Genomic DNA, 26,284 nt, shown 5'->3' with positions numbered 1-26,284 from the left:
TCATTGAAAATAAAACCAGCAAGAAAACAGTAAAACATCTTTAAAGAACTCAGAGAAAAAACTACTGACCTAGAATTCTGTACCCAGCAGAAAACCTTTTAAAACCAAGGTGAAATAAAGATGAATTCACACAAAAGTTGAAAGAATTCGTCACTAGATCAGCATTGAAAAAAAGGTTAAAAAAAAGTCCTTCAAACAGAAGGAAAATGGTACCAGATGAAAACTGAATCTAAACAAAAGAATGAAGAGGACCAGAAATGGTAACTGCATGAACAAAAAAGATTTTTTTATTAGTTAAATCTCTTCAAAACTCTTAGAAGAAAACATGAGCTTGAATCTTCATGACCTTGGGTTAGGCAATGTTTTCTTACCTAAGGCACCCAAAACACAAGCAACAAAAGAAAAAAGTAGATAAATTATATTGCCTCAAAGTTTAAAACTTTTGTGTTGTAGATAATACCATCAAGAAAGTGAAATGACAGTCCACAGAATGAGGGAAAATATTTGCAAATCATATATCTGATAATGGGACTTATGTGCTAAATATATAAAGACCTATTAAAACTCAATGATAAAAAGATAAATAATCCAATTAAAATGGGGAAAGGATTAAAAAGACATTTTCCCAAATAAGACATGCAAATGGCCAATAATCCTATGAATAGATGCTCAACATCATTAGTCATCAGGAAAATGCAAATCAAAACCATATCGAGATCCAACTTCACACCCAAAATAATAGCTAGAATCAAAGAGTTAGATAAGCAGAAGTATTCGCAAGGATGTAGAGATACTGGAACCCTCCCACGCTGTTGGAAGGAATGTAAAATGGTACAGCTTCTTTGAAAAACAGGTCCTCAAAAAGGTAAACACAGAGTTACCACATGACCCAGCAATTTCACTTATGACATCTACCCAGAGAACTGAAAAGATGTGTTCACATAAAAACTTGTATAACAATGTTCATAGCAGCATTATTTATGATAGCCAAGAAGTGAAAATAAGTGTCCATCAACTGCTGAATGGATAAACAAAATGCAGTATATCAATACAATGGAATAGTCAGCCATGAAAAGGAAGTACTGACACATGCTACAACATGGATGAACCTGGAACATATGCTAAGTGAAAGAAGACAGACACAAAATATCACATATTATGTGATTCCATTTATATGAAATGTCCACAACAAGCAAATCTATAGAGACAGAAAGGAAATTAGTGGTTGCTTAGGGCTGGGGGAGGAGAGTGGGAAACGGAGAGTGATAGCTGATGGGCACCAGCTGATGGGTAAGTTCCACCTTTATTTATTCCAACATTTATTCTATACCCAGAATTATACTTAAGGTGCTAAAGGGTGGCAGAAGAGTAAACCCTGATGAGTTAAACACTGTCCCTATTATCCTGAAACTGACCATCTAGGAGACGACAGAGATCCCTGCAAACAATTGCAATCTAATCATAATTTAAAACGCCATAAGAAGGTACCTAAGGTATATGTGGGACCCAAGATCACAGGGGCCACAATGGAGGTCACGATGGAGGACACTGACTGATGGCGGGGGGTGGGGGGTGCTATTGACCCAGGTGGTGACAAAGGGTGGGGGAGGCCAGGCTCAGGGGTAGGAAAGGGCATGTGATGTTCAGTGTGGCCAGGGGCATTTCGGGAAGAAAGAAGACAGGAAAGGAGTCAGAACTAGTCTAAGGAACGTGTTAGATGTCAAGCGAAGGAACCGGACTATGATGCTGAGGCGAGTCTGAGCTGGCGGGTGGGCTCCTCACGGCTGTGCCGGAGACCAGTGTGGATGGAGGGACAGGTAGCAGGGAAGCACACAGGACCACAGACCAGGTAGGGGATAACAGCAGACCCACACAAAAGACAGAGAGGGGCTGCCCAAAGCAGGGCATCTGGGGCCCTGCTGGCATCCAGTGCCACCAGTGGTGACCACTGCAGGGGCTGCTGCTAGCGTGGAGAGGCACGGCCATCACCATGGCCCTGACCACAGGGAAGGGCCTGCACCCTCTGGCCTGGCGCTGGATTTGCTAGACTCGCAGCCTGGTCAGTGCCCTGGAAGAGCATCTGGTCCTTGAAAACCTGGCCACAGGAGCCACCAGCCTTAGTACTCCTGCGGAGAATGCGGCAGCTCCCACGGTAAGAGTTCTCTCTCCCATTAAACTGTAACTGCCAGGAAGGTCATGTTGGTTTTGAGTCATCCAGTCAACAGGATCTTATGCAGCAGACAGTTATGAAGACTAGGGAGCAATGAGGGACAACGCATCTGACACAGCTCTAAATGGAAAAGCAGGGCATAAAACAAACATACACCATGATGCCGACCAGGCAAAAATACCAATGTAGGCACAGCACATTTTTTTGTTTTCTCTCTCTCTTTTTTTTGTTTAAGAAAGAGTCTTGCTCTGTTGCCCTGGGTAAAGTGCAATGGTGTCATCATAGCTCACTGCAACCTCAGACTCCTGGGTTCCAGCGATCCTCCTGCCTCAGCCTCCCGAGTAGCTGGGACTGCGTGGAGCCACCACAGCCTAAGTTTTTCTATTTTGGGTTGTGGGGCGGGGGGCTCTCACTTCTTGCTCAGGCTGGTCTCGAACTCCTGACCTCAAGCAATCCTCCTGCCTTGGCCTCCCAGAGTGCAAGGATTACAGACGTAAGACACCTTGCTGGGCTTGTTTGTTTTCTTTTGGCACTGAGTTTTAGGAAATTTTTTTCTCCCATGTGTATTTTTTGCAATCTGACTATACTGACTTTGTGATGTATAAAATATAAAAAGTAAAAGCTTCACTGATAATTTCTTACCAATAAGTGAACTCTGGTCAAAGAGATTTAGGAACTAGAGACTTTACATGCACTGTCCAATATAGCAGCCATTAGCCACATGTAGCTATTTAAATTTAAACTTTCACTTAAACAAAATTAAAAATGCAGTTCCTCAGGCACACCAGCTACATTCAGGTGCGATATGGTGGCAGTGGCTGCTGAATTGGACGGTGCGGGTCTAGAGTGCAGGAGAGAGGCCTGAGGGCTGAAGTCCAAACGAAGGCCGAGAGGAGTCGGCAGTGGGGCCAAGTGCAAGGCCACGGACAGGCTCCCAGCAGACCGCACCGAACGCCGGGATGCTCATCATGGTGTGTAGATCTCGGGAATCGGGATTTCCGCAGGGGGAGCCGGGAGTCTGACTGTGACTGACGCACATGAAGGGTGAAAACCGTGCATGTGGGGGCAACACACGTGCCGTGGGTCACCCGCACCTGAATGTGAACCCCATTTCCCCACACACTGGCTATGCGAGTGCTGAGACCCCACGTCCTCTTTTGGAAGATGAGTATGGTTGGGGGGCAAGCGAGGGGCATGAGAAAACAGAGCAAATAAATGCTCCGCAAACAGCAGCTCATGACAACGGGCGTTCCAGGCACAGACGGGAAACTGGGTGTGAACAAAACTGTCCGTGAAAGGAGACAAGAGAAGGGAGGAAAGAGGGGAGGAAAAGGAGAGAAGGAAGCTGAAGGGGCCAGAGCGAGGCAGAAATCCACGTGTGAGACAGATGGAGGGAGGGATGCTCCCAGCAAGGCGCGAGCGCCGCGGAGACCTGAGGAGTGCCCACGAGGCTGGAGAGCACTCAGCCCGAACCGGCATTCTGCTCCGAGACGAGGCAGCAGGTGCAACAGCGTCACCCTAACCGGAGTGTGGTGCCCGGTGTATCAGCACTCTTCATCCTCCTCTTAGAGTTGCAGAGGCGGAACACCCTGGGCACCACCCTGGGTCTGGGATTACCGAGGGGGAAAAGGTGTGTGCGCAAAGGTGCTGGGAATGCAGACGTGGCCATATAAGGGTGTAGGTTACACCAAAGTTACCCTCTACAACCCACCCTAGGCTCTATTCATGGGATAGAACGAGGACTCTGATGCCCTCCCACCCTCAGGGATTTCACGGCCTTTGATTGGACCAACAATGTTTGACCTGGGAAGCCAAGTCTGGTCCCAATCCCAGCGCACTGGCAGAACTGGGTTTGGCAGAGACAGATATGAGATGCTTTGATGACATACCAAGTAACAGTGGCCCCTCTGCTCTCTTTTGACCTGCGGCCCTTCACCCAGCTCCAATCTATTTTGGTTGTTTCCTGAGCTCTCCCTCGCCCACTGATTTCCTTTAGTATCTGCCTACTCTTCCTTTCTCACATTCTTGGTCTTCGGCTTTTTCCTTAGATCCGGCTGACTCACTTGACTCACACATAAACACCGAATGTGATATGAAATACTGGGACAACTCAGCGGCCCGGGAATGCAGGGATCAGAGGCCTTGGGGAACAAACCTCCACTCAAAGCCCTTGGTCCATTCCTCCCTTCTGGGTGTACCCCATTGCTGAGTTCTGTCTCCCTATTCCCTGTCCCAGGCCACTCTCCTGTGGGTAGCCCCCAACCCCGTATTTGCTGTCACACAACCCAGAGGCAGCAGCTGAACCCAAAAAGTCCAAGCAAGATCCCACACCCAGAGGTTCCTGTCTTTGGCAAACAGTCTCCCTAAGCAAAGGTAATTTAACGCAGTGGCTAAGAGCAACAGCTGTGGATCCACCTGGTCTTGGGTTCAAGTGCCAACCACACCACGTAACAGTGACATAACCAACCCCAAACTAAACTCTCCAAGCCTCTACCTGTGCACCTGTAAACTGAGGTATATTAATGCCGAACTCACTGGGTTGTTATTATACAAGGATATAGCGAGCTGTGCAGATGGAAGGTTATGTGGTGTCAGACCCACAGAATGCCGGGAAGCTCCCCTAGAAATCACCTATAAATGTCACAATGACAGCTTCAGGGAAGCAGGCACGCGTGAAACTAAGACCTCCTAGTCCAGGCTCGACTAATTCAGAACGTGAGCATTCTCAGAGGCTGGGTGGATGAGGTCATTTACAAATCAACTGAAAAAGAATTTCGGAAGGAGTATTTAGACTTTGTAAGAAAAACAAAATAGCTGAAAAGAACCCTGCGGTACTTCAGATGTCAACTTCCTGGCAGGTCAATCCCCAAGCACTTATTTATTCAGGAAGAACCTCTGTTCCACAATGCTAGGTTTAGTTCTAATTGACTTATTTACCTCAAGTAACAAAACAGCATTTTGTGAGTGTTCTAGATGCAACTTTCCCCCAGCTGGGTCTCAAGGAGTGAGAATTCACTACAGAACTCTTCACAATCTTTAACAGGCATGGATGGCGCTTGGCTTCTGGAAGGTGAGAGGAGCAATGGCCTATATTCACTAAGGAATGGCTGTCAGGTCACTGTGCAGCCCCCACCCAGGGTATCACACGGCAATTAATTCCAGCCTTGACTTGCACATCCCAGCATCGCGCCCTGAGCAGACCCAGTCTGGCCCTCTGTGGCCTTCCTCTGAGCTCAGGCCTGCACTGGGCATAATTTCCATCAGCTTCGAGACTGACTGCCCCCCCAACCCCACCCCTCACGTTCCACGGGCTCCCGGGGAGGAGAGCATGTGGTATCTCCTATCTAGTCTCCATCACTTCCCAACTCATATAGTCGAAAACTAACAGAAACCATGACACGGACGTGGCAAACAGGTGTCACCTGGACTGGAGGATGGAATTTGTTTAGTCTTTACAAAGTGAACAATATCTTACTGTTCAGACCTACAAGTGCCTGAAGTGAGGACACGAGGGCCTGCCTACTTTCTCCCTCCTAGTCTATTCCAGAAGGTGCCAGGGAAAACTCCACTTGACCCCACCAGTCGGCACACTGTTCCCTCCTTCTCATTCCGCCTCTCCTCAGCCAGGCCACTTGACACATACAAGTGTGTGCAGACGCCGGCAAAGGCCACTCCTGCCCTCTCCACTGGCCTTTCCTCCCACTCCAGGGTGTGCCAACAGCTTCCTGGGAGCGTCCAGTTGGGGGCACAGTCACCTCGGGCGGGTGGAGACTGTGGGGGGGACAGGAGACCCACAGCACACATCTCCACGGCAACCAAACACTCACGGTCCAAGAAACATGTCAAAAAAGACGGGAACGTTAACAAACCACACAAACGCCCACACACTGCACCCTGAATGCTTACTTCTGGGAATGAACACCAAGGAAACAATTCAGCAGAGGGAAAAGAAATGTACGCACAACGACGTTTGCTAGGGCTGCCTGTGCTAACTCTAAACCCAAAACGAGCTGAACGCCATAAAACTGTGGCACAACTCAGTTGATTGCCACGTATATGTTAAAATTATGAATCTGTGCCATAACATTAAATCCAAAAGGATACAACATTGTTTATATGCTATCTATGATCATGACTCTAAAAAATGTGCTACAATGCTAACATAACAGGTTTCTGTCTTTAAAATTTTCTTTACGGTTGTCATGTTGTTCTCGCAGCTAAAAATGAAGTAAACATCGCTGCTTCTTGTCAGCAGGTGGGGAAGCGTGCGTATCCGTGTGGGGGACCCTGCCCTGGTGCCTTAAAGAACTTGCACGTAGGCGAAGGTTTGTCTGAGTCTTGGTGGGGACAGCTTGTAGCCTTCCTGAACAGAAAAGGATGTGAGGCCATCTCCCATTTATGTCCCCATCTCCCCTGGGAGCCTGTCACCAGGACAGTGTCTCATCTCTAATGAGGTATGTGGCTTTCTGTCTGCCCTCAGAAAAGAGCTGTGGACTCTGAAACCCCTTAGCAGCAGTCTAGAATTGCTTCTCGGACTCCACGACTTGCAATGCAGTCATTGGCCCCTTTTGTTTCAGTGTCAGTCTCTTTGGTATGTGGGACAAGGACCAGGAAGCTGGCACCTTTGGCTTGTTATTCTGTTTGTTGTCTATGTAAGTAACAAACTGCCTGAACCTAAAAACGGCTTTTGTATCTTGGCTTGTCTTGTAAGTGCCTGTGAGCCTGACAGTATCCCGCCATTACGTTTTAATGCAGTATCAGTGAAATCCACGAAGTGTGTGTATACCTACAGATATACATTAATACATATACCATGTATACATAAAGCCTAGCTTTAAATGCCATATATGGTGTTTTAAGCTAGAGTATTTTCATAAATGAAATGGAAAAATAAGAAAATATGCATACACACATATACTCAGACACACACTCACCAGGCTCCTCTATCAACAATCAAAATATGATAAAAAAACAAAGGAAGCACCCTTCTTTTTGCTTGGCTACGTGGAAACAAATCAGAGGAGGGAGAACCAGAAAAATAGGGAAGTATAAGGTGAACCTACATTCTGGAGCCCTGGATTCTGGCACCAGCTCCATCGCCAGGCTGTAGAACTTGAGAAATTCTCTTCCCTTCTCTGCCCCCATTTTCTGGTCTAAGAGCGAGGGGAGGGACTGAATGAGCCTGGCCCCCAGCCGTGCTGTCTCCATGGCGCTGAGGCTCACAGAGACACACTCGAGGACCTGCAGAGCCAGAACACAGAGCACTCGGGTGCCTCCTCCTCCTGCTGAAAGCTGAGTTAAAGGGCAGCAATAAGTTAACCGAACAAAAACCAAATTACTTCTAGTGTCCAACTGAAGTTGCTCAGGCACACGCCTGGGTCTCCAACACTCCAATTGCTCCCCACAACTGGAGAGAATCAGGACATTCACACAGAAGTGTGTGCAATGCCACTGTGCTCTTTTTCACTGAGTCCCAGTCCTCATTCCTTCAGCAACTCTGTTCTAGGGCCTGGTGTGCTGGCACCCGAGCCACAAGGACTGTGGTTCACAGTCTGCGTGATAACACCAACAAGAGAGCAGAGTATGCCAAATTCAGGAGAAAAGTTTCCTTCCTGCTAGGGGAACAGGGAAGGCTTCCTGGAAAAGGAGGTAATTGAGTGGGTCTTAGGCTGGATAGAATTTAAATATATCAGTGTGTGGGGAGAGGAGATACCAGGATTCTAGTGGGATCAGAGGCATGGAAGTGGAAAACAGAAATCAGACTGTGATAGGAAGTAGGAAGTGGTACGACAGGGACCAGACCACAAAGGCCTGAAATGCTAGACCAAGAATTTATAACCCACCCATTCTATGGTACTTTGTTATAGTAGGCCAAAGAGACTGAGACATTCATCAATAGGTTCCCGCCTCCCCAAAACAGCCTAATTCAAATGGTAATTGCTTGAGGTGAAAAACAGCCTCTACTTAATATTTATTTTCTTTTTCCTGGAAAATAGAGCAAATATCAAGAAACAGTTACAGGAGTCAAAGATAAATTTTAAAAGAGGGTCTGATCACAGCTCTCATACAGATAAAACACAAACACATGTCAAAGATTTCAATTAACTCATCAATTAACGAGGAAACCAATAAGATGTTACAACTGTGAAAATGCAAAGACCCCTACATATATAGGCCTTCAGGAATGCTGAAATAAATTTGCTCAACAGATGCAAAACTGGTCAATCTCCACAGGGCAACAATGAACTGCATCTCCACCAGCCACAGTTTGCACTGCTATGACAAGAATCATGTGTGTTACCATCAATATTCTACAAATAACAGAGTGTAACATAGTTCAAAGACAAGGAAAGGCCCAGAGACCAGAGAATCAGATAACCACACAACTCCTAGATTTCCACTCACTAGGCTTTCTGATCCATCTCAAAGTCTTTCCCAATTTTTCTTTACAAAGGCAAATACTGATTGATGTACAAACCATAAGCTCTCAGGCATGTGTTTTAGGGAAACAGCAGTGATGACTGAAGCGTGAGGTTTAGAACTCAGGCATACGCCTGGGCCATCAAGGCTCGGCAGGTCAGGAGGCAGGTCCATGTCCACTGGTTAACTTCATATGGGGAATCAGAGGATCTCTGACTGTGCTGCAAACCAGCTGTGAGCACATTCCTTCTCCTCCTCCTCCTCCAGGAAGGAGGCTTCTGCAGTGAGGACCCTGGCACCACATCCTGGAAGTACCTGAGCAGCTTTGAAACAATACACCTATATCACCTTAGAAATTTCACCCCTAGAGCTTCTGATTCCACTGGTTGGGGTGGGGCTGGGGCATCCCTGGTTTTTTAAATCTCCCCAAGTGATTCTAAGGAGCAACGAGGATTGAGAACCACCGGGCCAGATGGCAAGAAAGACTCCTCCGTCCCTGACACTCTGTGACTTTGCTGTAACACTTCCTTTTCACTGAGAGCTGCTAGTCTTGGTACAGAATTAGGGAATATCAGCAGGACATTTTCCAAAAATGCTCCTCAAAATTAACCTTGAGTAGAAGCCAGTAAACAAGCACAATCCATGATTTGGGCAGACTTGGCAAACATTCTACAATGTGTTAGAATCTTCCACTGAGAACAGCTGCCATCAATTCAATTCAGTCTCCTGATTTGCTGCTTTAATCAAAACACACGTACTGGAGTAGAGAGATGCCCACAGGTGTGTGCTACTAAGCACCAGCACACGGGTGGTGTGCACACACTCACACCTCATGCTCATACAGCAGCCTCCAAATCAAAGATTGGGGGTCAGAGAGTTACAACGTGGCCCACCTCACACTGGCGTAACTGACTGACGAATCACTTTTGGTTGGCTGGTCCCCACAGTGGGGGAGATGATATCTGACAACAGGGCGGATACGGTAAATCCCAGAGCTTCCCCTAATCTTCTGAGACCTCTGCAATGCATCACAAACTTGATGTTATCAGGGATCACTCTGAACTCACAAAGTCGCAGGCAATCTTTGGTACTTTGTGATAAGTCACCTTACCCTGACTGGCCTTGTGTTGGTGGCAAGAAACCCGGCGCGGCCCTCCATGGTCCCATAGAAAGGACAGTGTCTTTTAAAGCAAAGGGTCTCCAGGAAAGATGACGTTTCCTCTCCTCCCTTTCCCAGTCTGCACGTTCCTCACCCCCACAGCCCCACGCCCACACCCACACTTACTGCAGGCTGCACAGGTGAAGCACGTGTCGTGGTAGAGGTTCCCCATGGCCTGGCAGGCCTGGCCGGCCCCAAACACCCCTTTGCTGCATTTCACACAGGCTCCTGCAAGGGCAAGAACACACCAGGGAGTCAGGAGGGAACCAGTGTAAACTGAGTCATAACAAAGCCCATGAACAAAGCGAGATACCATCCCATCACCAAATTCCGTGGAGTACTCCTTTGAAATGCCTTTTGCTCACTCTCCCTCTATCGCCATTTCAACTATCAGTCCTTTCAGCCGCAGAAAACAGCCTCCAGGCTGGACTTCAGGCCCGGCTTTCCCCGCCCCAGGCTGTCCACCACACTGCCGTGCTAATGTTGAGAATACCTCGGCGTGGTCAGCCGAGGTACCCCAAAGGCTCCCACTATTTCTAAGTCAAAAAAAAAAAAATGCACCATGACTGTAATATGCCAAGCATGCAGGTTAGGCAATTAAAACTAAATTTCCTTTAATTTGCAGTGAGAACCACCAACTAGGATTTATTATCCTCACTTTTTCCAAACAGAATCAGGCCCCAAGCCCCAGGTTTTCAGACTGCAGGCAGTGCTCTTCCCTGCCCTTGCAACACCAGCCCCGACCCCAGACAAGCCCCTCGGGGCCTCCGCTCTTAGCCTTCACTGATGGGCCCTGCCTGGTACACCCTACTCCCACCCTTCTGTCCACTCACGTCTTAAGCCTTCCTCTCGGCTTTCTCCACGACCCTTCCTCCACCTCGCCAGCTCTCTGTCTCTCAAGGCAACTTGATGAGCCAGAAATTAAAAGATCCAGGTTCTAACCTTGAGCCTCCCGCCCACTCGCCACTCACGTGGTTTGGGTTAACCTGATAGGGCCTCTGAACGTTGGTTTCTTAATTAGGGAACAGGTTAGTTCCACCTGCCCTGCATGTTCCCAGGAGCAGCAGTAAAAAAGGCTGTTTTGTAAACCAAAAGTTCTAAAGAGTTCATCAACCTCAACTACAAAGTGCCAATTGGGAGATGTGGTCTAGAACCATAACTCCACAATTTACTACAATAGCTATGTGACTAGGGCAGATTATTTAAACTCTCTCTGAAGTCAGGGTTTTTATCTATAAAGTGGGGGTAACAGTAGCCCCCTCATAGGGTGACTGTGAGAGAATACAGGAAAAGTGCTTACTGCAGGGCCCCACGTTTGGGAAATGCTCAATAAACAGGCAGATAAACAATAAGGATGATAATGTTACAACATTCAGAAGTTGCTTCAGCACGAAATGAGCTCTCTAAGAAATTCCAGGCCTCGCCGGATCTCACCCCGGCTCTGTGAATAAGCTGGAAGTCTGTCTGTCCGGGCCAGCCCAGCACCCCCACGGCAGCAACCCTGGCTCTGGGCCAGCCCACACAGAGGCGGCCTTGGAGCCTCCCGTCAGAGAACTCCCCCATTACAGTCAAATGAAAGACAGCACAGTTATGTAAATAATGCATAATACAAAAAAAAAGATTCAGGGAGGAACATACCACAATGTAGAGTGGTTTCTTTAGGCTGTAAAATTACAGCTTATTTTACTTCTTTACATTTTCTGTGCTATTTAAAAAAAATTTTTTTTACAAGAGAGAAGGCATTACTTTATAGCTGGAAAAAAGTCTAGTCTCAAAAAAGTAAATATGTTTAAATATACTGGATAATGTTAAAATTTTTAAAAAATCAATTTCACACACACACACAAATATGAAAGAGTTCCCCCAGTGCCCAGCAGGGTAACCAGCTCTCATCCTCTGGTCAGTAGGAGCTCAGGCAGCCTTTTCTAACTGTGGTTCCAATCTGTCAGGCTGTTCTCAGGCTGTAAATCCCCAGCCTTCTGCCTACGGGGTCGAAAGCATGTGTTTCAGAGCTCATATTTCAAACCGATAAACTGCATCACCATCAAAGCAAGTCCAAGCTAACACGTCCTACATGAAATGCCTCCCACACCAACAGATTCAAAGAGAAAACACTACACAAGGACCCTAAGCCCCTTCGCCAACACTAGGAAGCAGGGTGAAACAGTCTGTAGGACCGGTATTATGTCAGCCAGGAAACTGTTCGGGGAATTCATTTATAGAAAGCTCTAGAGAGCTCAAGTATTGGCTATTTCAACATTTTATTATAAAAATGTTCAAACATGCAGAAAAGTTGAAAGGACCATATAGTAAACACCCTTATACCCACCACCCCAATTCTACAATTGTCAACATTTTGCCATCCATCTCTCAATCAATCTAACAATCTATCTTATTTTTGATGCATTTCAAAGTAAGTTCCAGACAGCAGTCTACTTCGCCCCTTCAGTCTCCATAGCATTAACTAGAGTTCATTATTTATTTGCTTACTTACTTTTTCCTGGTAAAAATCACAGTGAAACACAAATTATAAGTCTACCATTCAGTGAATTTTGATAAATGACCTATGTAACACAAACCCAAATCAAGATATAGAATATCTCCAACATCCTCAGAAAGTTCCTACATGCCTCCTCCCTGCCATCTTCTCTTTAACGGTCATGAAATGCATGTGTATGCGTGTGTATGTGCATGTGTGTTGCATATATGTGTTGGATGAGTCTACTGGACAGCTGGCATTTCTCTACCTAGTAAGCAGCAAAGTCAGTAGAGTGCCCCTACCACTGTGAAACTGAAAGCATCACCTAATTCAAAGGCATCAGCGTTGCTTTCTGTCTAACGATTTTATATACCACTTAGGCCACTCTCAAGGCAGGAGATACATCAGTTCTGGGCAAATTGCATTTCTTTACTGGCACTCTTGGAGCTGTCGGTGCCCACCTAACGGTGGAGTGTGAACACAGTAGGGTTCGGCCATCACCACTCATCTTTAAGGCTCAGGTAAGCAGGAAACCAGTGGTGCTCACAGCTGCTGCTGGGGACCAGCGACAGTGGCTGCTGGACCAGGGTGGGCCAGGGGTAGCCTCCAGCATGTGGGATCCAGTAGATGTAGAAGCAATGGTGGCAGCCTTCTCACCACTGGACATGACACCTACCATGCAGTAGCGGTTACTGGTTACCTTGGCATTTGCCTGCCTCTCCTAGTGGATTGTGAGCACCTTCAGGGTAGGGCCATGTCTTAACTGTGGGCTCTACAAGTGCTCAAGGAAACAAGTGTGAGTTGAATCACATTCTATGTAGCTCCTGGCACAGCCTTTTCCTCCTTCCTTCTTCCCTGGCACCCGCTCCCTTGTATCTTGGGCACATGTATCTGTCTCCCCTGTGAGCACCTTTTACAGAGGTTCAGGGTCTTATTCATCTATGAACACCCCCAGCCACTGACAAAGGGTAGTTAGTATGCCCTCAGCAGACATCCATAAACACACAGAAATGGATTATATGGATGTCTGCTGAGCATTGGCTATAGCATAATTTAAATGTCACGTACCAGGCAACAGCAAGGTATTAGTTATACTATTTGATGATGCTAAGGTCCACTTCCAGACCACCCATCCCAAGTGCCCTGGTTGACCTGACTCTAAACCTTTACAACAAGCAACAAAAGCTAGTAGGTCAGGCATTAATCAAAGCACACTCAAAGCAGACTGCAAATAACGTTAAAGCAGCTCACTCGCAAATAAATATAATTCTGCTCACAAACGTGGCACAAAACCACCTCCAAACACAACACCACTTCCTCCCTGTAGGTCACTGTGGCCTCTGTAGAATTTATTTGTTTAACCCACTGTAGAAACGTTGGTGGCAAACAGCGGAAGAGCACAGAGGCTCAGCAGTTTAGCGTGGCGTGCCCACCCCCGTCCACCATCCACAGGACAAGCATGAGGAAGACCAGCCTGCAGGACAGCTCACCGAAAGGGACAGGCGAGATGAATCCCACACACCAGGGCAATGCTGCCGGGCCGGGCTGGAGAAGCAGACGGATGTTGTTACGGTTTGGGCAATCCAATAAAGCAAATGGCAGCACAGCCAGCATCTTCAAGTGGGGCCCCCCTGGACTTCCTGCCACTTTATCTCTCCATGGTAGGCCTTCCTCCTCCCGTCTGCACCCTGTCCAGCTACACTCTCCTCTGGTTTCCTCTCGCGGAGGCCTGTGGCCTGCTGCCGTCAGCCTCCCCTCACTCTCCATCCCTGCAGCTCAGTCCTTCGGCTACTGAAGGTCCCTCCCCACCACGCTGACCACCTAGCGCAGGACACAAAGCAAGGAAGGAAGCCACTTGCGTTGGGACGGTCGGTCATGCAGTGAATAAGCTCCCATGAGAAGCCAAGTAGGTAGGAAAAGCTTTTCTCCTTGCGGTGTGTGGTAAATGGATAGAAAAGTACTTCATGGACAGAAAAGGTGGGAGAAAAAAGCAAATTTTATATTCTACTAATAGGAAGTTATGTGCCTACCAAGGGCCAGACCCTGAGCTCAGCGATCTCAACCACTGAAGGAGCTGCTGCCATCTCCTATCTGAAACCCAAGTTCTAGAAATGTCCTCTGACATGCTGAAGGTCGCACAGCAGGCAGATAGGTGTGAGAGACAGAATCTGAGTCCAGGTTCTAACTCAAAGGTCCTGTTACCCCTGTCTGGCTGGCAGCTGTGGCTATTCCTGCCACACACACGGGCCCCCCAATAAGGAGAGGTGGCTCCTTCTTCACCCCCAACACACTACCCGCTTAGGATTCAGATCCAAGACCAGCCCTGCCCCAGATCGCCAACTGCCCACCCTGGCCCGCCTCCCATCCTGCCGTGTCCCACACACACAAGGCCAACTTTCTGCTTGGGACCTCAACCATAAGGCCTCCCCCATGCAGACGGGCAACCTCAGCTCCTCCTGCCCTTCTGCCAGGGACACTGCAGCTAAGTACCTTCTGACTGCCCTTCGATGGATAGGAAACCATTTGTTCCCCCCCAAACACTTCTCCATCCCTCAGAGCCAGGCTCTCTGCAGACACTGGCACCAGGATGGGGAGCAAGGTGACTGCACTCTGGCCCTGCTCTCGTGGAAACTAGACCCGGCCACCGCTGGCAGTGAGCTGCCCAATCTCACCTAGAGCCCCGCACTGTAAGTGCACTAAGTGGCCTGGGCTGAGGAGAGGCTCAGGCTCCACGGGAAGGAAAAGAAGAGGCAATTAGCCCCCCTGGGCTTTCCCACGGCCCCTCATGCCACAGGATTTTAAGGAAATGCCCAACCGAGGAAAGTAAGAAAATGTCATCATGTATTACTATAATAATCCAAATTCAAAAACCAGGAGGGAAGTGAGAGGAATAAGGAATAAACTTTTAGGAGAAGAGAGGAAGGGATGGGCATTTTCCCCCTGCAATTAGACTTACTGCCCCTTTAATCCATTCTCCAGACTGTCGCCAGAGTGATCTTTTTTTAAAACAGCTGCAATGAGGTATAACTGACATAAAATAAACTGCATGTATTTAAAGGGTGCAATTTGGTAAGTCTTTACATTTGTGTACACCTGTGAAATCACCGCAGTCAAGACAGAGAATACATCCACCACCCCAAAGATTCCACACGCCCTCATGCCTTTGCAACACCCCCCACCTTCCTGTGCTCTCCCCAGGCAACCACTGATCTGCTTTCTGTCATCACAGGTTAGCTCGCGCTTTCTAGTTTATATAAAGGAATCTGGAGTATGTACTCTTCTCCGTGTGGTTCCTTTCACTCAGCATAATGATTTTGAGAGTCATCCATGTTGTTCCATGTGTCAAGAGTTTATTCCTTTGTATTGCCATGGGGTATTCCACTGTACAGATGTACTACAGTTTGTTTATTCATTCACCATGCATGTATGAGTTGTTTCCAGTTTGGGGCTGTTACAAATAAAGCTGCTGTCAACATGTGTATACAAGTGCTTGCATGAACACATACTGCCTGTTCACTGCAGTAAAGACCTAGGAGTGGAAGGGCTGGGTCTTAAGGTAAACCTATGGCTAACTTTTTAAGAAACTGCCAAACTTTTCCAAAGAAGTTCTACCATGTTACATTCCCACCAGCAGTTCATTAGCCTTCCACTTTCTCCATATCCTTGCCAACACTTGGTACAGACAGCCTTCTAAATTTCATCCATACTAGTAGGTTATATAATATTAAAACAGTATCTCATTATGGTTTTAATTTGCATTTCTCTAGTAACTAATGTTGTGTGTGAGCATCTTTCCATGTGTTTATTCACCAGCCTTATCTTCTTTAATAAAGTGTCTGTTCAGATATTTTGCCCATTTTTTCTTATTGTTGAGTTATGAGAACTCCTTATATATTCTGGATACAAGCCCTTTATCAGATATTGCTTTGCAAAGATTTTGCTAGAGTCCTACACACTCCAGCTGCCCCAGTCTCCCCAGGCTCTGCCTGTCTTCTCCCTCCCTCTGCCCAGGCCTGGAAGTTCTCCCCAGCAGTAAGCTGAGCAATCACTGGGCTCACCTCGTTTGCTTCCTGTCTCTCAGGAATCTCTGTCCTTCTCTGCCTGACATCCAGGGCCTTGAAAACCTTTGGCTCATATATTTTGTTTATTCTTTTATTTTTTTATTTTTGGTTGTTGTTATTCCCTCTTCAGAAGGGCATTTATTACACATCCCAGGTGACAAGCACTGTGCTGGACAATTTATATGTGTTTCTTCATTTAATAACAATCCTACAAAACACCATCATTTTACACGTGAAGAATGTGAAGTTCAAAGATGAAGCAGAATGCCCAAAGTCAGTCTGACTCCACATCTGTGGCCTTTCCAGTCTACCCTGCTGCACTTGTAAGAGGGGCTGAGGGGGTAGGGGGAGGAAAGTTAGAAGGCCTCTGCTCGTCTCCAAAATTTTGTGTCTTCATGTTTTTGGGGTACCAGCAAATCCACAGGCAGGAGCAGAGCTCTTTCTTGACTGCTAGCCCACCCCTCGCTGCACAGAAATGTGGCCCTCGGGGTCCTGGACATGGAAGACCCCAGAAAAAGGTGTCTGTGTGCCCAGGGCCTCTGCTTCATGGGACACCTGAAGAGCTTAGGGAGCTCAGCAGTCACTACGTTGACGTTCATTTTTTAAACATGATATTTAGCATTTTGGTGTATTTCCTTCTGGTATTTTTTTAATGAATTTATTTTTTAGAGCAGTTTTAGGTTCACAGCAAAACTGAGCAGAAAGCACAGAGAGTTCCCATATAACCCCAGCCCCCAGACACACACGGCCTCCCTCACCAACAACATCCCCCACCACAGTGGCACGTTTGTACCACTGAGCAACCGTCATGGACACATCACCACCCAAAGTCTATAGTTTATGTTAGGGTTCACTCTTTTTTTTTTTTTTTTTGAGACAGAGTCTCACTCTGTTGCCCAGGCTAGAGTGCCATGGCATCGGCCTAGCTCACAGCAACCTCAAACTCCTGGGCTCAAGTAATCCTCCTGCCTCAGCCTCCCAAGTAGCTGGGACTACAGGCATGTGCTACCATGCCCGGCTAATTTTTTCTATATGTATTTTTAGCTGTTCACATAATTTCTTTCTATTTTTAGTAGAGACGGGGTCTCGCTCTTGCTCAGGCTGGTCTCAAACTCCTGAGCTCAAACAATTTGCCCGCCTCGGCCTCCCAGAGTGCTAGGATTACAGGCGTGAGCCACCGCGAACGGCCTAGGGTTCACTCTTGGTGTTGAATATTCTATGGACAAATATAGGACATGTATCTGTCATTACAGGATCATACGGACTAATTTCAGTGTCCTAAAAATCCTCTGTGCTCCACCTACTCATCCCTCCCTCCCTCCAAACCCCTGATCTTTTTAATCTCTCCATAGTTTTGCCTTTTCCGGAATGCCATCTAGTTGTAGTCCTATAGTATCCACCCTTTTCAGACTGGCTTCTTTCACTTAGTAATGTGCGGTTAAGGTTCTCACATGTCTTTCTGTGGCTTGACAGCTTGTTTCTTTTTAGTGCTGAATAGTATTTCACTGTCTGGATGTACCACAGTTTATCTATCCATTCACCTTGTCAAGTTTTGGCAATTATAAGTAAAAATGCTATAAACATCTGTACACAGGTTTCTGTATGGGCATAGTTTTCAACTCATTTGGGTAAACTCCAAGGAGTGTGACTGCTGGACCATAAGAGTATGTTTAGTTTTGTAAGAAGCTGCCAAACTGCCTTCCAAAGTGCCTATATGGGATCCTTGTAAAGATCGCGATCTTCACACAGGAAAGGGTAGGACTAGAGACAGCTCCCTGTCTTGAAAGACGTGTAACAGGAGGCAACGATCCACTGAGGATTATTCAATCCGTCACCCTCCTCTCTTCTGTGGCTTATGGTTTCTGCCAGGTAGGGTTAGCAGTATACTCTCCTCACATCAACCAAGCTGGCTGCGTATTTTAGCATTCCCACGTCTTAGTCTCTATTGTGCTGCTGTAACAAAATATCCTCGACTGGGTAATTTACAAAAAACAGAGATTTATTTCTCACAGTTCTGGAGGCTGAGATGTCCAGGATCAAGGGGACAGCATCTGGCAAGGGCCTTCTTGCCACATCCTCCCATGGCAAAAGGTAAAAGGGTGAGGGTGAGAGAGCGAGAGAGAGAGCGCGCGCGAGAGAGCACTTGCAGAAAGGGGCCAAACACATTCTTTTATGAGGAAGCCACTCCTGAGATGACGGCACCAATCCATTCATAAGGGTGGAGCCCCCAAGACCTAATCACCTCCTAAAGGCCCCACCTCTCAACACTGTTGCATTGGAGATGAAGTTTCCATCACACAGGAACTTTGGGGGACACATTTAAACTGTAGTACTCCACAAACAGAAGAAAAGCAAAGTCCCTTGCACACAGTAGGTGCCAAATAAGCCCTGAATGCATTCAGAAGCAGAGTCAGGGGAAGGTGTTCTAGGTTCAGCAAAAAGGTAAGTGAAGGCACAGAAACAGAAAAGGCAGAGGCATGCGCACAACTGGGGGATGCTTATGTGTCAGCAATGACCGTTGGGGCTCTGCAGGTGACAGGAAGTGAAGTTCTAAACCGGAGAGTGAGCGTGATGTTAGAGAGAAAGGGACCAGGGAATAGACACTGCGCACCCGCCAGCAGGCAGGGATACAAAGGGCAGCAGAGTTTTGGGAACCAAGGCTTCCCCCTGAGAGGCCCCATGTTTGTCACCGACTGAGGTGGCCCAGGTCTGCAGGGGCCGCTCCCAAGCAGAACCTCCTGGAGGACAGGAACCCCACCTCACACTCAATTTGCCCCTCCCATGTTGACTGGCTATCGTCTGGGAAGCTACAGTTGGGTGGGCCGGGGCCTTGGGCAGTTGTCCAGTGCTTTACATACTGTCTTCCATGTGACAGAAGAACACCTGGGTACCGAGTGCAAACACTGCCAAGACTGTGAATTGCTGTAACGTAACATCCTTTAAGAGGCCAAAGTAACGTAACAGGCCTTACCAAGAGCTTTCTGAGTCACCAGGGAATTAGACATTTTGTTATTACGGTTGCCGTCACTGCGTGGTCATCGCTGTCCACCCAGTTCCATACGAATGGCACCGGTGAGCCATAAATCAGGCTGGCCTCACTCCCTTGTGCACAACAGTGGTTTTCAAACAGTTCAAGTGGGTAGACACTTTTCTTAAAAAGCACCAGTGGACCCTCAAATATACATAATAAACAAAAGGGAAACCATTACGGTTTAGGGTGGGACAGAGCCCACTCTGCTGCCTGGAATGTCCCAGCCCCCTGTAGCAGTTCCAGGAAGAGTGTTTGAAAACCAGTAACACAGTGTAACCGATGAACTGCAGACCCGACCCCGCCTGGCCTGGGCAGTGTTCCATGTGAAATCAGTTATCCCAATTGGTATTCAATTGTCTCCTGCACACCCAAAGCCAAAAAACAAATTTGGGTTACAGCCATGGCATCTTCCCCACTCCCTCAGCAAAGGCAGGATTTACAAACAAGGCGGACAGCAAAGCAGCCTTAGCAGGACATTGGGCTAGAACAGAACTCCTGCCTCCTTCCTGCCCACGGCCAGCCTGAGGACCCTGGAGGCCCTCCTTCAACTGAATCCACAGCCAACAAGGGTGATGACCAAGTCCGCGTCTTTCGTTGTGATGAAAAGTTTTTAAATAAAAAGGCTCCATCAGGCTAGCCAGTTAGTGTGGCTCTGCGCCCCGCCTCCACCTTGGCTTGGTTCCGTGAGCACTTCCGTCTAGGTGAGGGAGGCCTCTCAGCTGTGCCCCCACCACCCCACTAGACATCAGGTGGGGTCACACAGCCCTGAACCACCTGCTGTGTGCTGGGAGGGGGCTGAGGCAAGGTCAGGGCTCCCGTCAAGGTCTGTGGATACCCTAGAAGGGGCAGACCTGCCTAAAAGCACATTTGGGCTCTTTCTCAGCTGAAGGTTACAGCCTGACTGCACAGCTCTGGGCATCAACAGGTTCTGCAAGACGGACCAAGCCCTCGTGGCAGAGCTGGACTGATGATCCCAGGAACAGTCCTCCCCCTAGCCAATCTGTAAGCTCACAGCAAGTCCCCGGGGGTGGTTGGTGCTGGGCTCCTGACTAATATGCAAATCACAGCACGATTTCTCATGTCTGGCTGTGCAGAATCAAGGTGCAGATGCCCAACACAGCCTCCAGAGACGGGTTCCTTCTCCAGGGAGAGAGCAAAAGCCCCCAGCTGATTCTAACATGCGGCCCAGGAGAACAACCACAGATATAGATATTATAACACAACACGCTGCCTCCTACCTGGCACCCTGGGGCTGCCCTCCCTCTGCCCTCTCTCTCACACACTCTGCAGTTCCTGAGTCAATGGGTAAAGCTATCACCAAGCCACAAAGGAAGTATTTAAGGTCATTCTGGGCTATGGGGTCATTGCGCCAGTCTACTTTCTTCACTGAAGCTGCCACTAAAACACACATGGCCTCAAAACCAGTGATGGCCTCACTTCATTGCAGTGGGAAAGGAAGTTTCTAACACAATTTCCCAATCACTGTGAGCTTGAGCTCGCCTTGCCAGACCACCAGCAGGTGCACTTTTGTCCAAGACACTACTGTTTCCTGGCCTAAATGACTCCCACCTCCACTCTCCAGAGGAACAAGGAGTTCAGGCATCCCTGATGAGCAGCCCAACTCCTACACTAAGCCCTCCTACAGCCAGCGCCAGGGCACCACTGCCACGCAGCCTCTGGTTGCAGCCTCCTCCCTGGCCTTCCTCTCTTTCCTGATGAGGCTCTTCAGTTCCAGTCTCTCCACACAGAGGCCACTGACCTTTCCCAACTCCAGTCTGAAGCAGGAATGGCCGACCAGCATTGGCAAAGATGTTCTGCATTGCAAGCTGTCATATGCAAAGAGGCAATGCCACTTGTCACTTACCGATGGGCAAAGACGGAGAATAACAATGACAACAGTGTCACTGGGGTGTAAAGCAAAGGGCCCTCTCAGACACTCTTAGTGGAAGTGTAAACATGGACCACCCTTCTGCAGGGCAGTCTGGCAAGACGTATCAAAAGCCCTTGTTAAAGTTCACACCATTTGGCCAGCACAGTAGTCCCTCTTATCTGGGGTTGTGCTTCCGTGGTCTCAGTTAGCTGCAGCCAACCATGGTCCGAAAATAGATGGGTATAGTACAGTAAGATAATCTGAGAGAGAAAGAGAGCGCATTCACATAATTTTTATTATAATATATGGTTATAATTGTTCTATTTTATTATTGTTATTATCAATCTCTTATTGTGCCTAATTTATAAATTAAACCTCAGCATTGCTATGTATGTATAGGACAAAATACAGTGTAGGGAAGGTTCGGTACTATCCGCAGTTTCAGGCATCTACTTGGGGTTGTGGAATGTATCCCCCATGGATAAGGAGGGAATACTATAATTTAACAGAATTTTCCACAAAGTAAAAAAAGCAAAGATGTTCCCCAAAATAGATGTGCACTGAGACAGCAAGTAAGGGAGTGGGTGCCCAGGGACGTGGGGAACAGGGGCATGGAGGGACTGCCCATGGGGGCAGGGTTTCTTTTGGGGGTAATGAAAATATTCTAAAATTAGAGAGTGGTGACGGTTGCACAACTGTGTGACTATACTAAAAACCACTGAATTGTACAATTTCAAAGGACAGCTTTATGGTATGTGAATTACACCTCAATAAAGCTATTATTTTTAAAAATGTACAAGAGTACTCATCAAAATATTATTGAAACACTTAAATATGAAAAACTGGAAACAATATAAATACCCAAACGCAGAGGTAAAGTTAAGTGCAATACAACCTGTCAAAATCATATTCTATAGCAGCACTGCCCAAGAGAACTTTTTCTGGAATAATGAATGTTCTATTCTGCAGTGTCCAACGTGACAGCTCAAGTGGCTGCTGAGCATGTGAAATGCTGCTAGTGCAACAAAGACAGTGAATTTTACATTTTATTTAATTTTAATTAATTTTTAATTTTAAATAGTCATCTGTTCTAGAGTATTATTTTGTGGCATAAAAATGTTCATAACACAATGTTAAATTTAAAAAAGGGAGGTAACCGCCATACAGTATGTGCCACATTGTTCTCTATTTTGTTTTATTTTATATTTTAAGTAAATACATAAAGACATGACCACAAGGATGGACACTAATTATTACTCTAATATTATAGCTCCAGGAAAAGTTCAAACTCCTCAAAACATTCTTCAGCCTCATGACTAGCCCTTCCCAATGCACAGAGGGCTAGCACCCCACCTGCAAGCCCACTGCCCTTGCAGGGTCTTTTCCAGTGATTCTGACTTACAAAAAAGCTGTAAAAGTAATACAGAGACTTCTCATGTACCCTTCACCAGATTTCCCAAATGTTAACATCTTGCACAACCACAGTACAATCACCAAAAATCAGGAAATTAACACCTGTAAAATACATACTGATATCTACAATACATATAATAAATACTAATCTACAGACCTGGCAGGGCACAGTGACTCATACCTGTAATCCTAGCACTCTGGGAGGCCGAGGCAGGAGGATCGCTTGAGCTCAGGAGTCTAAAGCCAGCCTGAGCAAGATGGAGACTGGTGTCTCTACTAAAAACAGAAAGAAGTGGCCAGGCATGGCGACTGTGCATCTGTAGTCCCAGCTACTTGAGAGGCTGAGGCAGGAGGATTGCTCGAGCCCAGGAGTTTGAGGTTGCGTTGAGCTAGGCTAATGCCATGGCACCCTAGCCAGGGTGACAGAGCAAGACTCTGTCTCAAAAATAATAATAATAATAACAATAATAATCTACAGACCTTATTCAAATTTTGCCAACTGTCCCACAAATGTCCTTTTTGACTGGAGCAGGATCCAATCCTGGAACTAAATCCACTGCATTTAGCTGTCGAGTCTCTTGGTCTCCTTTAATCTGAGACAGTTCCTCAGTCTTTCTTTGTCTTTCATGACCTTGACCCTTTGCAAGAGTACTGGCCAACTATTTGGCACACTGTCCCTCAATCTGGATTTGTCTAATGTTTCTACATGGTCAGACCAAGGTCATGCGTTTCTGGCAGGAACACCCCAGAAGTGCTGTCGTGTCCTCCTCAGTGCAGCACATCAGAGTGTGCACGGTGTCAACACACGGAATGGAACATTTTACTGGTGGTGTTAACACTGATCACTTGGCTAGGGTGGTGTCCGCCAGATTTCTCCACTGTAAAGTTACTCTTTTTCTCTTCGTAATTCATAGCTTTAGGAAGAAATACTTTGAGATCAAGTAAATATCCTGTTCCTCATCATCTTTTTACCCACTGTGCAGCATCCATTGATGACTCTTGCCAGAAACAGTTATTACAGTGATCTTTCCAAATGGTGACCTCTCTATTTTCATACTTTGTTTTACATTTTACCAATGGAATCTCCTGCACAAAAGTTTTCCCTTCTGCAGTGGCATGCACCTGTAGTCCCAGCTACTCGGGAGGCTGAGGCAGGAGAATCACCTGAGGCCAGGAGTTCAAGACTAGCCTGGGCAACATAGCAAGACCTCGTCTCTATTAACAACAACAAGAAAGTTTTCCCTTCTCCTCTTTTATGTATTTATATCAGTAAGGACTCACAGATATTTATTTTATTCTCCAGGTTGCAATCTACTTCTATTATTATCTATTTTGTTGCTCAAATTGTCACAGATTTTGAAGCCACTTTCTCAAGTAAGCTCACTTCTAAAATCACCCTTCCTTGACTCCCCTATACCCTCTTATCAGCACAACTTCCACTAAAGTCTCCAACTCTACAACAAATAAAGTTAATTTTAATTTACTCAAATTCCCTAAAATGAAATATCTATGCATAAAAAAAAGTCTGTCTTAACAGTGAGTATTCCTAGGGTAGGACGATGGGTGACTTTTCTTACTCTTTTTGTGGTCTGTATCTTCTGACTTTTCTACAGTTAGCTGTGTTTAAGGTTTAAAAAAGGCAAAAAAAAAAAAAACACAGAAGACATCTGTACTAGACAAACCTGGTTTAAAAAAAATTAAACTATCAAGAGAGCATAGTAACTATCAAAAAAGGGATAAAAATCTCATAATATTTTACAGAAGAAATTGAAAGGGTACTTATTGGCCAAGTGTCACCAGCTCAGAGAGCAGGTGGCTTGGAAAAGTGACAAGGAAAGCAGAGGCCCCAAGAAATTCCAAAAACAGCTCAAGAGTCAAAGGAGGAACTCTCGCATACTGCTGCTGCGAATGTTAAATGGCACAGCCACTGGAAAACTTTTTGGCAGTTGCTGAAAAAGTTACACGTGCACCTCCTATATGATCCAGCAATTCCACTTCTAGGTATTACCCAAGAGAAATGAAAGCACGTGTCTATATAAAGACCCCCGTACACACACAATCTTAGCAGACTTATTCATAATAGCCAAAAATGGAAAGAAACCAGACATATCTCAATAGGGCAATGGAAAAACAAACTATGGTGTATCCATACAATGGAATACTTTTCAGCATTAAAAAAGCACAATTGATAATGCAACAGCAGTTCAGCAGCCCTCAGGGACCGGTTTCATGGAAGACGATTTTTCCACAGACTGGGGGTGGAGGGCAGCAGAACTCTGCTGCCTGGTCCCTAACAGGCCATGGACTGATCCCGGTCCACAGCCCAGGGGTTGGGGACTGTAGGCATAGCTGAATGTCACAGACGTTATCTGAGTGAAATAAGCTAGACAAAGGAGTACTATAGTTGATTCTCATTATTTACAGTAGTTATATGTTCTATAAAATCGCCAAGAACACTGAATTAGTGAATACTGCACCATCGCTTCTAGCAGAAACCCAGGGTTAGGTTTCTGAGAGCCTCTGGCCACATTTTCATCAACTGATCAATAAATAACCTTGTTTTAAGTGTGTTTCTGTTTTAAGACATCTCATTTAATATAGATTGTTGATTCATTGACACTGAGCCTCGGCCAGCAGCTCTATCTCGTGCCTGAGCAAAGCTTCTCTAACGCATGTATTTTCTTCGTAAGGCACATCACAGCCTTCTTGCGAACAGCAGATAGTACTTCAGCACTACACTTGGGGGACATTTTAAACAGTGATATTACCAAGAAAATGCACAAAAGTGAAAAAAAAGAATGGCACTAAATAGCATGAAAAGGCCACTATTCAAAGCATGAGAGCTGAAACAAGAAGGCAGAGCTTTGCCTTGTTCAAAGCTGGGCGGATGTGTGTTAAGGGCCTCAAATTTTTCAGTGCCCTGTGTGTGTCTGCAAATGACCACAAAAGTGAGATGAATATTCATTTTGGGGTTACAAATAAATTTTAGCAAGTAGGCAGATTCACAAATACAGAATCCATGGATAATAAGGATTGAATGCATATAAATACTACATGAATCCATTTATTTTACGCTTTAGAACAGGCAAAACTAATAAATGACGAAAAAGTCAAAATAGTGGTTGTGTGGGGGTGGGCACTAACTGGGAAGAGGCTTGAGAGAACTTGCTGGGGATGGAACTGCTCTGTATCTTGACGGGAGTGTGGGTCGCACGGGTGAATGCATTTGTCAAAACTCACGACCCACATGGTTCACGGTATGCAAATGTAGGATTTTTAAAACACAGACACAAATTCCTAGACACTCCTACCAAGGAGAAGTGGGAGTGTGGGAGGGCTTGTGACTGCCTGGAGCAGTAGAGCACAGCAGAAGTGACACTAAGTGACTTCCACAGCTGCCCCTGAGTATCCAATGCAGAGATCAAAGACCCGCAAGCAACTTACAGCTGGGCCAAGGCCCTGCCAGTTTACTCAGCATCAGCTCTTTTCTTCCCCTTCTTCCTGCCTCCCGCTACCCCTAACTTCACTTGTTTGCTTTCTGGCTGTAAATTTGGGCAGAGCTGCCTCTGCCCATACCCCACACCCCCACCATCAGCCACAGGCAGAGGAGGGGCTGCCAGCTCCAGCCCATTCGCAGCTTCCAACATTGACCTCTGTGGTCAGCCAACAAAGGGCCTCTGT

The 26,284-nt window shown here is 46.6% G+C and overlaps 1 protein-coding gene across 4 annotated transcripts in view; it reads right to left on the bottom strand.

Moving 5' to 3' along the window:
- The window catches only part of LIMD1 (LIM domain containing 1), a 67,011-nt gene that overhangs the window by 24,221 nt on the left and 16,506 nt on the right, over window positions 1–26,284 (bottom strand). For 2 of the 4 annotated variants that reach the window (XM_045529809.1, XM_045529811.1), the window contains exon 2: window positions 9,876–9,977. The exons of 1 other annotated variant lie outside the window; for it this stretch is intronic. In XM_045529809.1, coding sequence (XP_045385765.1) covers window positions 9,876–9,977 — 102 coding nt within the window. Of the gene's footprint in view, window positions 1–9,875; window positions 9,978–10,582; window positions 10,650–26,284 lie in introns of those variants that run through there. One more of the 4 variants, XM_045529812.1, reaches the window with a different exon arrangement.

The sequence above is a fragment of the Lemur catta genome, chromosome 18, assembly GCF_020740605.2.
Source record: "Lemur catta isolate mLemCat1 chromosome 18, mLemCat1.pri, whole genome shotgun sequence".
Lineage (NCBI taxonomy): Eukaryota > Metazoa > Chordata > Mammalia > Primates > Lemuridae > Lemur > Lemur catta.
This window is presented reverse-complemented; position numbering and strand designations above follow the sequence as displayed.